Consider the following 13,934-nt stretch of genomic DNA (forward strand, 5'->3'; position numbering starts at 1 on the left):
GTTATACTCACTTGTCCACGCTGCCCCGCTGTGTCCGGCTGGCTGCTGCGGCGGCTGGATGCTGAAGAGCCCTGCTCCCCCGCCTGTCTCACCCTGCCGTTAGCCACGCTGGTCCGGTCCGCCCCGCTGGTCATCTGTGCTTGTCCTCCCAGGTCCGGCCACATGCCCCCCCTCCCTCCGTCCTGCTCCACACGGAGCAGCACTGGCCACCAATGTTTTCTTTTGTAAGCCAGTAATATATAGATTGCTGGCAAATGCCAGCAATCTATATATTACTGGAACCACTGGGCACCAATGACAATCATAAGCCAGTAATATATAGATTGCTGGCACATGCCAGCAATCTATATATTACTGGAACCACTGGGCACCAATGACAATCATAAGCCAGTAATATATAGATTGCTGGCACATGCCAGCAATCTATATATTACTGGAACCACTGGGCACCAATGATTTAGTTATTAGCCAGTAATATATACATAGCTGGCACTGGCCAGCTATGTATATATTACTGTCCACCATGGGTTAAATTGAGCCGACACTGTCATGTATAAAAACATAGCACAAATGTTGACGGCTGCGGGATTTGTACGCACCACTGGCCCCTCCCCCTCCTTTTATTATGAGAAAACAACTGTGGGTGTGTACCTTTTTAACCCTGAAAAGCCCATTAAAGTCACAGGCACTCATTTGTGCTGTAAAAACGTTTTGAAGAGCTAAAAGTTTTACCTGCAATGGGAATGGTACTTAAATGGCATTTAAAACTGTAATCTGCTGCAGTGGGAATGCTAAATACCGTTTAAGATTACCTGTAACTTAAAACGGGTCTGCAGTGGGAAAGCAGCATCAGAAAACAAATTGAAAGCATCAAGCATATTAAGATGTGTTTTGATCAGTTTGTTGCAGATATACAGTAACTAAATGATGTAGGCTTGTCAGCCACACAGGGTAGTATCATATTAATTATTCCCCATGACTGAATCAATGTCTGGCCTAGTCACAGCTGTGATTGACTTTATTGGGCAAGAGATGTAAATGTTTTGAAAAAGTTGTTTAATCGGCCTGACCTTGTCTAGCTCCACAAGGGCCTGTTCGTGCAGTTGCAAGGTGACAGCATAGAATTTCAGTAGATGTCATATTCCACATTTATCAACATATTTAATAATGTCATGAGTTCAATTCCAATTGTAGTACTGTCTGTGTCATAGTTACCTAACCTTCTGCAGGAGCTTTAGGACTGAAACGGGAGGCTCCAGTTTCAGTTATAAAGCTCCTGCTGCCCAGCAATGTACTTCAAATCTCCCTAATTCTGTAAATGCTACTAGGGGTGCATCTAGGTAGTTTCTTTGTGACTTAAAGTAATCATTTTTGCTAGCAATCTTTCTTTAGTTACACATTAATTTAATTAGAGTATATAGTATCCATAATGATTTGGCTAATGCTATAAAAGGTATCGAGAATCGCACATCCAATAAACATTAATAGACCGTCCAGTATTCACAAATAAAATGACATTTAATACACCGAAAACCTACTTCTATGCGTAGGGATTAATTCACACAAAGTGAAATTGCATTTGGAATTTATTGCATAGGCACAGATTTGGAGTAGTCCACAGGAGTACAGGTAAAATACCCAGTGGGCCCTAATGCCTGCTGCTGTCAGTGAGGCGGCAATAGCTAGAAATCATTTGATAGTCGGTGACCATCAAATGATTTGTAGCCTGCACGCAATCTGCAAATGGATGTTTATGCAAAACATCCATTCGCATGTGTGTGGGGAGATCCGCGGTGCGTGCAGCATTTAGAGGACTTGCAAAGCTGCGAATTTCGCAGCTTTGCGGGTCATTCAGAATGAGGGCCTAAGACACAGAGGTAGAAAAGACTATAGGAGTATTGTATTCCACAAGAGCCAAAGTGTACAATATGTCAAAGCCTTTGTGCTATCTTTTGGTAACCATCGCTGTATTATGACATTTAACAATAATAATATTACATAAGGATCATCATAAATTTAATGAAATATTGCAACATAAAACCTTTTTTATTTATTTTCATCTCATGTTTTCTAAAGATGCATTACTATTAGTACCTTAAATATACACAAGTGCATCCAGACTTTATATAAGCAATGAAAAATGATCATGTCTGTTAAGGGCCTATATACACAGGCATATTACTACGTGTGTGGAACATATATAAAAAGATGGACCATTATTCTAATCTGTTCTTGGGTTTGCATATTCACCCAGACATCTAACATGGTTTCCAAACTAAGCATTTTCTATAGAAACAACTCCTATATCCAGAAAGCGAATACATTTTTAAGAACGGTGGTCAGAAGACAGATAGCAGCAGCCCACAGATCAGAATTATTTATTTATTAACCGTTTCTTATATAGCGCACACATATTCCACAGCGCTTTACAGAGAATATTTGAACATTCACATCAGTCCCTGCCTCAGTGGAGCTTACAATCTATATTCCCTGCCACATGTACACGCACACATAGACATTCTAGGGTTAATTTTTGTTGGAAGCCAATAACCTATCTGTATATATATATTTTTGGATTGTGGGAGGAAACTGGAGTACCCGGAGTAAATTGACGCAAGCACGGGGAGAATATACAAACACCGCACAGTTAGAGCCATGGTTGGGATGGAACCCATGACCTCAGCGTTGTGAGGCATTAATGCTAACCATTACACCATCCGTGCTGCCCCAACAGAGGCTAGAGAAGTATACTTACTCTTTTACTACTCCCTTAACCCTCCCTACCTGAGGCCAACCCCCCTCTCTCTCTCCCGATGCGGTCTAACCCTTCCCGTTAGTGCCCAACTCTCCCTTCCTCAGTGCCTAACCCTCCAGTGATGTCGGGATGTTGTGGCCGCAGGATGGGATTCCGGCGCCGGGATTTTGATTGTGGCATGCTAAAAGCATCTGCCAGAAATCTCATCACACACACAAAACAGATGGCAATATCATGTAAAGACTGTGAATATGCGGGTACAGCCCCCAAAGACCACTCTGGGAAGCTTGATACATATTGCAATTCAATCTGCCATTTTGTTTGTCTATCTAAAGATAAAAAACACATAATGGAGAAATGCTTTCAGATCTAGATTTTCTGCCTTTGGGGTCCAGTTCTATAATCCTTCATTTGGTTTCTGGACAGGTATCAACACTTACTAAGATCTACCACCAGTAGCCTTCAAAATATTTTTAAAGACAATAATACATTTAGACTCCGAAAACTGCCCCAGTCCCCAAGTACCGGAATGAAAAACCTTTCTTCCTTTATTTTGGCAAACCATAAAACCAAATCATTGTAATGCAAACCATACAGGTCATATGGTTCATAAACCATAGCCACACATTTGGCCACAATATTGAGTTTCTGACATACGGGGGTAGACCCTTCAGATTTTTTTTCTTTATTATTATTTCTCTGGGATGGGTGGTTTGAGATATACAAATATAAGCTTTCAGTTTTGTTTTATGTAACAGTTACCCTATACAATTTTTAGGTTTAACATTGTTCTAAAAGGTTTCATATTTAGTATTTCAGTCTCCTTTTAACTTCTGATAACTATTAATATTTCATATTACGCTATAAAATAAAATGCTCTGGCTGAGTCATACACTCCCCTAAAATATTTCATGTGTAACATGATACAGTTGTAAAGTGCCATAGAAACTCTAGTATTGCTTGATAGAAAGTCAGACTTTTTAGGACTACACCTGTAACAAGCTGTAGAGGATTCTGGGGATGAATTGTTTAGGTTACAGAGGCCTGCAACATTGGTGTCCATCTCGTTGATATCTAGATGCAAGCTTTCCCCCTGCACTTCCCTTAGAACACAAAGATTTTTCGGGCAAAAAGTTTAAATGAGAATTTGGAAAGTGCACCTTAGTGTTTTTATTTTAACAGATCTTAAACAATACATTGAAACTTTGATTTTTTTATTTATTTCTTTAAAACTTAGTCAAATAGTATAAAACATGTTCTCAAAGCGCCATAATGGAATTTTTGTTTTACAGCTTAATACAATAATTCTGGAAATACTGAAAACAAAAATTTGCGTTCTATGGAAAAGTGGTATGTGATGGAATTTCTTTTTTTTTAGTATGTCTTCTAAAAAAGAGTAACCAAAATCCTATAAAATAAGTTATTTGTTTTCAATTTTTCTATTGCAGGCCTGTACTATTTATATATGATTATAACTTTCAAAAACTCTGCAACTATATTATGATTTGCGTTGTAAAATATAACAATAAACAGAAGCATCTGAGTAACCAAATTGACCCAGAGTTAAAATGCATGGTGTTGCATTGGGATATGTGCCCTTTAGTCTGTCTACCAGATTCTATTAAGACTCTTAAATATTGGACATGCACTCTATAAACAGTACAAAACAATAAAACAAGCTTTGCATATGGGCACATTGATGGCATGCAAGGATATATATTTGTATATTAAGTTCTCCTTTTGGAATTTCTGAAGTTGACAAAGCTGTTTCCAGTACCATCAGACCTTCTTGCAGGATCCAACATATAATTCACACAAAAAATTGGTCCACAAATGTCTGAAGAAGTCTTTTTATAGTAAACAGACCTTGGTTTGGAAAGGACAGTCTATAATATTGGCATGTTAGTATTAGGGCAGTACTCAATGCTTCACCATTTTTTTCCCCGGCGAATCGGGCTGTTTTCACTCCTTGCGGTGAATCTTTTTCACTGAAAATTTTACACATTCGCTAGCAGGGGGCGGGGAGCCGCTCATTACATATTCACTTCACACTGGTCCTGCTCATTACATATGCACGAGCTTGGAACAGTGCAGCAGCTCCCTCCACAGCGCCCCTGCCAGCTCTCCGGGGGGGGGGGGGGGGGCTTGTGCTGCCTGTGTTCCCGGGAGCCCTCCACCCCCTCACACATTCTGGGGAAGGCAGGGAGACTTTCATCTCCCTGCCTGCCGCCGTCCCCTGGCAGGGGTTAAAATTTGCCGTCAGGGGCAGCGAGCTCCTGCAGCGTTGAATAGGGTGAGAGGGAGGGCTGGCAGTGAATGCTCCAGCCCTCCGGAACACGGCGACTGTGCAGTGAATACTAAACAGGGAGAAAAAACTCATTGAATACTGCCCTTAGTCTGTTGGTGACTAAAAACCAAGTCTAATTCAATAAGTCATCCTCCATATCAAAAAGCTGTTCACTATAGTCAATAAAATTAAATCGGTTCAAGCTGAATGGAATGAGTTTCCATTTTTTGTAGTCTTTTCGGAACTCAGGAGTTTGTAACACAAAGTTTTTGATGCCAATGGTGGGAAGAGAGAGTCCTTTGTATATTATTATAAAGCCCCAGTGTTGCTAGAATAGAAAGAACATATTATTGTTATTGTAAAGTGCAGATGGTCAAAAAGGCAAATATGGTGTGCATATTATAGGCCTGCTCTTGTCCTTGAATTTTGAATCTCACACCACTCTGGTTAGTTAATGGTCACTTCTGATCAATACCACTCCCAGCTCCAAGACTCCTTCTGCACTGCCGATTCTGTAGAACTGTTTCTGTCAGCTTATCCATTCTATTATACCAGACCAGTATGCGACGCAGGGATGTGCGTGAGGTAAATGTCTAAAGAGTCCCTGGCTAGTACCAGATTTACGCACAATATAAATATGAGCCCAAGGTTTCATGTGTGCACTATACACAGGAACAGCAGTATATACTGCTGGAAATTTGGGGAGTTTTGATAAGATATGTGTGGAAAAGGTAGCCTCACCTGCCATAGACTTTTTACTCCAGTTTTGACTATAAAAATGATTAGATTCATACAAATAAGACATTTTTAACATATACTTTGTATTTTTTGTATCATATCATTTCTATAGTCAAAACTACAGCATATACGTATGCCAGGAAAGGTTCTGCCTCACCTAACCGCACGCCACTGATGTGATCCCTCCATACTTGCCTACTTTTGAAAACTAGTTTCAGTGAAATTATAGTTGGTAGTAGAATTTTACACAGCGCCGCACTGAGGGCGTGTCTAGTTCCACATATGGAGAGATCGTGAAAAGAGATTGTGAACGTGGCACATAGAAGCGTGGCTGTGTACTACTACATCTGAGAGGATTCTTTCAAAATGCCTTATATATTCAAATGTAGATGAGCTCCAAAGCAGTTAGTAAGAGCTACTATACTTGGTAAAGTGCTGGGAAATGGTGCTGATGATTCAATGTACTGTAAATGTATATCACATCCCCCCCCCCCCAAACAAAATAGGTGAAATGAGGGAGATTACTAGACTAGTGAGGGAGAGAGGGAGAGATTTCCTGCAGAATGCTGGAGGGCAGGCAACTATGAACCCCTCTCACCCTGGGATGCGGTCATTTGGTCTACAGCATGATGGTAGACAGTCATTAGGTCGACACCATTAGGTCAACATGGGAAAAGGTCAACATGGGTCTAGGTCAACATAGGAAAAGGTCCACATGGTTGTAGGTTGACAGGTAATTAGTTCGAAGGTCGTTAGTTCGAGAGGTCATTAGTTCGACAGTGTCTAGGTCGACAGTCAAAAGGTCGACATGGGTTTTTTCACTGTTTTTTGAGCCAACATGTGCCGACAGGCGGTATTTCATGCCCTACCATCCACAAGGGCGTGGCGGGAGAACAAAATAGTGTACCCAATGCATAGCGATGCAGTGCACTTTAAACTGTGTCCATGTCAACTATGTTGACATTCAGGTTAAAAAAACAGTGAAAACCCCATGTCGACCTTTTCACTGTCGACCTAGACATTGTCGAACTAATGACCTGTCGAACTAATGACCTTTCGACCTAGAACCATGTTGACCTTTTCCTATGTCGACCTAATGACTGTCGACCATCATGCTGTAGACCAAATCACCCCAACCAATGTTCCCTCTAATTTCACAAAGGCTTTGTGCGGCAAAAGATTTTGGCTGTGCAACTTTGGAAGGAAATTGAAATTTTGGTACTTGTGTATTTTGGCGGCGCCCATCGCATCGCATACCATAAGGCATGCGATGGTATGCGATGCGACGCGATATTGCACGATATTGTACGGCATACAATTTTAAAATTGTATGACATTGTATATGGCATACAATGCCATACAATGCGATGCGATTAAACATTGTATAAGCACCCTAATGGGTGCTTACAATGTTAAATGCACCCCCACGCCACCCCCCCACTATAAACGTTAAACCCGAAGCGTGGCGAGCGCTGCGAGCCCGCGAGGGGCGGTGGTACGCGTCCTCCGACCTTTTCATACCCCCACTATCCACGTCGGCGTGGAGTTGAGGATAGAAAGTGTGGCGAGCGCAGCGAGCCCCGCGAGGGGACGCGGACACCTGTGAAGCCCGCGAGGGGATGCGTATACCTGTGAAGGTATCCGGGTCCGCTCGCCACGCTTCGGGCACTTTCTATTCTCAACTCCACGCCGACGTGGATAGTGGGGGTATGAAAAGGTTGGAGGACGCGTACCGCTGCGCTCGCCACGCTTCGGGTTCATGTTTATAGTGGGAGGGTGGCGTGGGGGTGCATTTAACATTGGAAGCACCCATTAGGGTGCTTAAAAGCACCCTTTAGGGTGCTTATACAATCTTTCATCGCATAGGGGGCAAAAATCGCATCGCATCGCATGCCATTGGGTGCATGGCATGCGATGCGATGCGATGAAAACATTGCGCGATGGAGATCGGGGGCGCCGCCAAAATACACAAGTACCGAAATTTTTGTACGTCACATATATAACTGGAAAATGACGTTCAGCATTTGTGTTAACTTTACTTCAAAACGATATTAAACATTGATAACACAGCACACAATGTAGTTAATGGGTGAAACACACATTAATTGAGTCCAATACTGCAAGAAGGGACCACTGCTGCTTTGTGCGCTTTGTTGTAATGTCTGTGCGCACGCTCATCGAGTTGTATGCGCACGCACGTGCGCACAGCTTAGAGGGAACGCTGATCCCAACCCCTCATCCCCACAGCCCTTATCCAATACCCTGTTCCCCACTACCTCCACTGCTTCCTCTCCCTTTGAATGAAAGCTGTTATCAACAGGGATCTCCCTCCTACTGTATCATCCTCTTTATTTATGACAATCCTTTTATGTATGAGATTGATAATATGTATATATAATAGTACTGGCTACCTTATTAGTTTGTTATTAATTCTATCCTGCCTGTATTTCTGTTCTGTACTGTTCGTAACTTTATGGTACTTTTTAAATAGATGCTATTAAAAATAAAAACTATTAAATGTTCTGTTGCTGTTCACGTGAAAATGAATCGAGATGCCAACATCCGTATAGTGAATGCCGGCATCCTGACTGCCGGGAAGCTGACTGCATCCCCCTCAAACATCTAATTTATTTCCGAAAAGGAACCGCAGCTTAGTAAGCTGGTAATTTACTTAGTGATTGTCTAATTGATGATATTGGTTAAATAAATGGTATTAAATTAATTGTCGCTATGATACCTCCTCTTCTACTGTGAGTTTTGGCCAGGACCTTCCAGAGATGCACAGGAGCCTGTCAAAGAGCCAGTGGCCTAACTAGATATTGTAAGTCCCATAGCAAAAGTTTGTAAGGGCTGCTATGTACCACCCAATGGTGAAAAATAGTATACAACACATGTAACTATGACAGGGAAGGTGGGCCCCTTGCATAGAGCAATCAGTAAATATCCTACACTACTTATATATCTAATATATTTTTTAAATGTGAGATAGATCAGTGTAGTGTGAGGCTTGGCTGATTTCTTACCTTACAGAAACGGCATCTAATGGATCCTCCAGGTACCCAGTCCTCCATTGTCTTATTAAGTTCAACAGGCCCTGTATAGACTTCATAATAAACTCTAATATGTGAAGGAAAAAAAGGAATTATGATTAAAACCTGCTTTAGCAGAACAAGCAATAGTAGACTGAAGAATTGTATGAGAAAATATAGAATTATGAGATGATAAACATCAGGAAAATGCGTAGATAGGATGATGATATAAAACAAAAGATGTAATGCTACAGAATAATGTTCTAAATGACTAAAATTCTTGTGAAATGTCAAGGCACAGAATCATATATAAGCAGCACTGCACACTGAAATAGTCAGGCTGTTTTGCAATAGCAGACAGGTACAGTAATGACCAATTGCAAGCTGCTTTTGGCCCTACACTACTATTTCCAGTTTGCAGTATTTCGGAGCTGGCATGTGGCTCCCAGTTGAGGTGGACATGGCCCAATTGGAGAAGGATATAGGCATCTCATTGGGATCCATCCGCTTGATACACCAGTAAAAGCCTGACCTGAGCAAGGTTTCTGCATGCTGGGCAAGGGTAGTCAGTCAAAAGCCCATATGCACATAGCAATTTTGTGTGTTGGTGTGTTTTCTAAGCGATCTGTCTAGATTGCTTAGACAATAAGCACAGATTGCTCCATGTGTACACCTTATAGCAATGGCGATGCGCGGTCCCATATGTCACCATTGCCCGCTCAGATAGACAGTGTATTCAGTGTCTTACCTAGTAAGATCACCTAGCAAGTGCATTGCATGGGTGTCAGCGATAAGTACATTGGTAAGCACAAAGCTGTGTACAGGGCTTCATCCAGTGTTTAGAGGACCTACTAGCTTCAGATACAGCATGTCAGTTATGCTGTGGCTGACAGGGGGCTGTGAGCAAAGGCGTAACTAATATCATAGGTGCAGGGAGTGCAACTGCTATGGGGCCCAGTGCTGAAGGGAGGCCTGTCTTTGTTTACAGCGGCCTGTGTAAAACAGAGTTACTGTAAAGTTATTGTGCTTTAGATCTTGCACAAAATATATACTTACTTAAAATTCGGGTTAATATTCACATGATGAGCTTCTTCCACCACTTCAAAATCATTCCCAAAGGCAACTGCAGCAGAACAGTTTCGACAGTCAAAACGGACATCTGCAGGTTGGAATTTCCTCTGATCTTCCAGTTGTTTTTGCTTTATTGCTCGCTGAATGAGAGCATCCATCTGAAGGTCTCTAATCTGTGTCAGAAAGCCAGAATAAATACATATTTGTGTTCTAATGTTCTTGTGTCTCAAAGAAGCCCTTGCTGTGAATCTGCATCCTGGAATAGGAAGCAGTAGTCTAGGAACTGCACCCACCTTTGCCTCGTATTCTCCCTCTGGCATGTTTTGCACATCGGTTATGGCTTTCTTCATTAGGTCTTCTAAAGACTCATTGGTCAGCTCTCTTCTGCTCTCTCTCCCTCCAGACTTGGCAAGGAAGGAATAACAGCTATCCTCCATTCGGGCTCTGCCTCTGGCCTAAAAAACACAGCGCCACAAGTATATACTCACTCCGATATATATTTTTATATAGGTTATATTGGTGCTCAATGATCTGTGGTTATATATGCACAAATGTGGTAAATCCAAAAACATACTTATTAGATTAGAAGCCAATTAACCTACCAGTATGTGTGTCTATATTGTAGGGAATTTGGATTGTAAGCTTCAAGGGCAGGGTCTCTCTAGGCACTCAGTGCTATTTATCAGCAGGAACCAACAGGAACTCAGTTCCTGAACCTCTAAATAAATAAGACATCATCAGGAAAACTATGAGTGCCTTTGTTTTTAAATTCTCTTTCTCTCTCTCGAAATATAGTACTGGGTGCACTGTATATAAATGTTAGAAAATGTATTTCAATAGCTTCTCTGAGTGTTTAATAAGTACCATGGGACTTTATTTTAAAGGTTTGATTTTTATAAACGTATTATACTACAATTATTTTTTTTTTTTTAAATGTTCTTTATTATTCATCATTGTATTATTTATATAATGTCCAAATCTTCAATATTGTCGAAACTAGAACCATGGTCCTCTGAGCAGCATTAACTTCTCTGAGTTGTGCCTTTATTCAATTAGATCAGTGGTTCCCAACCCTGGTCCTCAAGTACCCCCAACAGTGCATGTTTTGCAGGTCTCCACACAGAATCACAAGTGCTATAGATGTACTTGTGCTGTAGATATTTTCAAATGTGCCTGAATAATGAGTGCACCTGCCTGGTGACCTGGAAAACGTGCACTGTTGGGGGTACTTGAGGACCAGGGTTGGGAACCACTGCATTAGATTATAAAAACTATTAATGCCCATACACACTGGGCGATTTGAGCTGAAAGCCGCTAAGTTTTGTCGTTTGAGCTGTTTTCAGCTCAAAAGCCACGCAGTGTGTAAGAAAGAACAGGCAGTGAGTGCTTATGCGCACTCCTGCATAAATCGATGGCAGTCACCATTTGTCTGCTGGTTTTACCAGCAGACTTAAAGGATTTCCATAGCGCCCTGCTATGGAAAGGCAATCACAGCCAAGAGAATCACTGGGCAGGGGAAAAAAATAAAAACCGCTCAGTGTGTATGTACTGAGCAATCTTCAGCCCAACGATTATCGCTGTGCATACACACTGGGCAAAAACGCCCAGTAAGTATGCACTTTCTAGGTAGTTTACAATATGTTGCAGATGCATATTAGGAGTTACATAAACAATTTAGATGGAATGAAAGAGCTATTAATGCTTTTGGTATTAAGCTAGATTTACAGATACTCATGATTTTTGTTTCAGTTACCGTGTAGACCAGGGGTGGCCAACCGGTCAGAGGCAAAGAGCCGAAAAATATCTGTAGTCAAGCTAAAGAGCCAACAACATGCGCGCGCCTTCGACGCGCGTGCCAAAAAGGGGCATGGTCTATTTGGACCCCTTGGGTGGGTGTGATACACATATGCCTCCAATAGTGCAATGCCATATATACATATGCCCCCAATAGTGCCAGATACACATATGCTCCCACGGTGCCAGGTATGCCCCCCACGGTGCTGGGTATGCCACACGGTGCCACAAACTGCTATGCCCCCACAGTGCCAAAAAGCTGGTATGCCCCCACAGTGCCAAAAAGCTGGTATGCCCCCACAGTGCCAAAAAGCTGGTATTCCCCCACAGTGCCACAAACTGCTATGCCCCCACAGTGCCACAAACTGCTATGCCGCCCCAGTGTCATAACTGCTATGCCCCCACAGTGCCACAACCAGGGGCGGGCTGGGCTGGGGGGCAGGGTGACATGTGCCCCCCGGGCCGCTGAATCGTTTTCCGTGCGGGCTGCCATTGTTCTGAGGCTGCTGCTGCAGCCAGACTGACCAGTTTCCGAGTGGTCTCCATAAACATGGCCGCCGGCCTCCTGCACTGAGGACATGTCAAGTGCAGGAGGCCACTACAGAGACTCTGTATGTTCCACCTACTTCCTGCCTGTGCTTTACACTTTCTTCCCTATGCTGCAGCCTGCCTCACTGTCTGGCATCAAGGTAACAGGGAGTGGGACTGTGCAGGCTGAGCAGCCTGTAAGGTTCAGTAATTATACAGGGGGAGCAGCCTGTGGGGGTACAGTTAATATTATAAGTGGGAGCAGCCTGTGGGGGTCCCATTATTAATATACAGGGGGAGCAGCCTGTGGGGGGTCCCATTATTATTATACAAGGGGAGCAGCCTGTGGGGGTACTGTTATTATTATTATTAATAATATAATACAGGGGGAGCAGCCTGTGGGGTCATGTTATACAGGTGGAGCAGCCTGTTGTGTCCTGTTATTAAACAGGGGGAGCAGCCTGTGGGGGTCCTGTTATTATTACACAGGGGGAGCAGCCTGTGGGGGTCCCGTTATTTTTATACAGGGGGAGCAGCCTGTAGGGGTCCCTTTATATACAGGGGGAGTAGCCTGTGGGGGTCCCGTTATTGTTGTTATTATTATTATTATAATAATAATAATAATAATACAGGGGGAGCAGCCTCTGTGGGGTCATATTATACAGGGGGATCAGCCTGTTGTGTCCTGTTATTATAAAGGGGGAGCAGCCTGTGATGTTATTTTATTATACAGGGGGAGCAGCCTGTGGGGGTCCCGTTATTATACAGGGGGAGCAGCCTGTGGGGATCCCGTTATTATTATACAGGGGGAGCAGCCTGTGGGGTCCTGTTATTATACAGCGGGAGCAGCCTGTGGGGGTCCCATTATTATACATGGGGAGCAGCCTGTGGGGATCCCGTCATACAGGGGGAGCAGCCTGTGGGGTCCTGTTATTATACAGCGGGAGCAGCCTGTGGGGGTCCCATTATTATACAGGGGGAGCAGCCTGTGGGGGTCCCGTTATTATTATACAGGGGGAGCAGCCTGTGGGGTCCTGTTATTATACAGGGGGAGCAGCCTGTGGGGGTCCCGTTATTATACAGGGGGAGCAGCCTGTGGGGGTCCCGTTATTATTATACAGGGGGAGCAGCCTGTGGGGTCCTGTTATTATACAGGGGGAGCAGCCTGTGGGGGTCCCGTTATTATACAGGGGGAGCTGCCTGTGGGGGTCCCGTTATTATTATACAGGGGAAGCAGCCTGTGGGGTCCTGTTATTATACAGCGGGAGCAGCCTGTGGGGTCCTGTTATTATACAGGGGTAGAAGTCTGTGGGGTCCTGTTATGATTATAAGACAGGGGGAGCAGCCTGTTGTGTCCTATTATACAGGGGGAGCAGCCTGTTGTGTACTTTTATTATACAGGAGTAGCAGCCTGTGGGGGTCCCATTATTATACAGGAGGAGCAGCCTGTGGGGGTCCCATTATTATACAGGAGGAGCAGCCTGTGGGGGTCCCATTATTATACAGGAAGAGCAGCCTGTGTTGTCCTGTTATTATTATACAGAAGTAGTAGCCTGTGGGGGTACTATTATTATACAGGGGAGCAGCCTCTGTTGTCCTGTTATTATTATAAGACGGGGAGTAGCCTGTGGTGTCCTGATATTATACAGGGGGAGCAGCCTCTGTTGTCCTGTTATTATTATAAGACGGGGAGTAGCCTGTGGTGTCCTGATATTATACAGGGGGAGCAGCC

At 43.3% G+C, this 13,934-nt stretch overlaps 1 protein-coding gene across 3 annotated transcripts in view; it reads right to left on the reverse strand.

The window, feature by feature from the left end:
• Window positions 1-2,022: 2,022 nt before the first annotated feature.
• DHX58 (DExH-box helicase 58) overlaps window positions 2,023-13,934 on the reverse strand; it is a 38,206-nt gene continuing 26,294 nt past the window's right edge. For all 3 annotated transcript variants that reach the window (XM_083146894.1, XM_083146895.1, XM_083146896.1), the window contains exons 10-13: window positions 10,174-10,335; window positions 9,866-10,053; window positions 8,804-8,897; window positions 2,023-5,370 (exon numbers count right to left, since the gene is read on the reverse strand). In XM_083146894.1, the coding sequence (XP_083003020.1) occupies window positions 5,176-5,370; window positions 8,804-8,897; window positions 9,866-10,053; window positions 10,174-10,335 (639 nt within the window). In that variant the 3' untranslated portion in view covers window positions 2,023-5,175. The remainder of the gene's footprint in view (window positions 5,371-8,803; window positions 8,898-9,865; window positions 10,054-10,173; window positions 10,336-13,934) is intronic.

This window comes from Crinia signifera, chromosome 6 (assembly GCF_055691185.1).
Source record: "Crinia signifera chromosome 6, ASM5569118v1, whole genome shotgun sequence".
Lineage (NCBI taxonomy): Eukaryota > Metazoa > Chordata > Amphibia > Anura > Myobatrachidae > Crinia > Crinia signifera.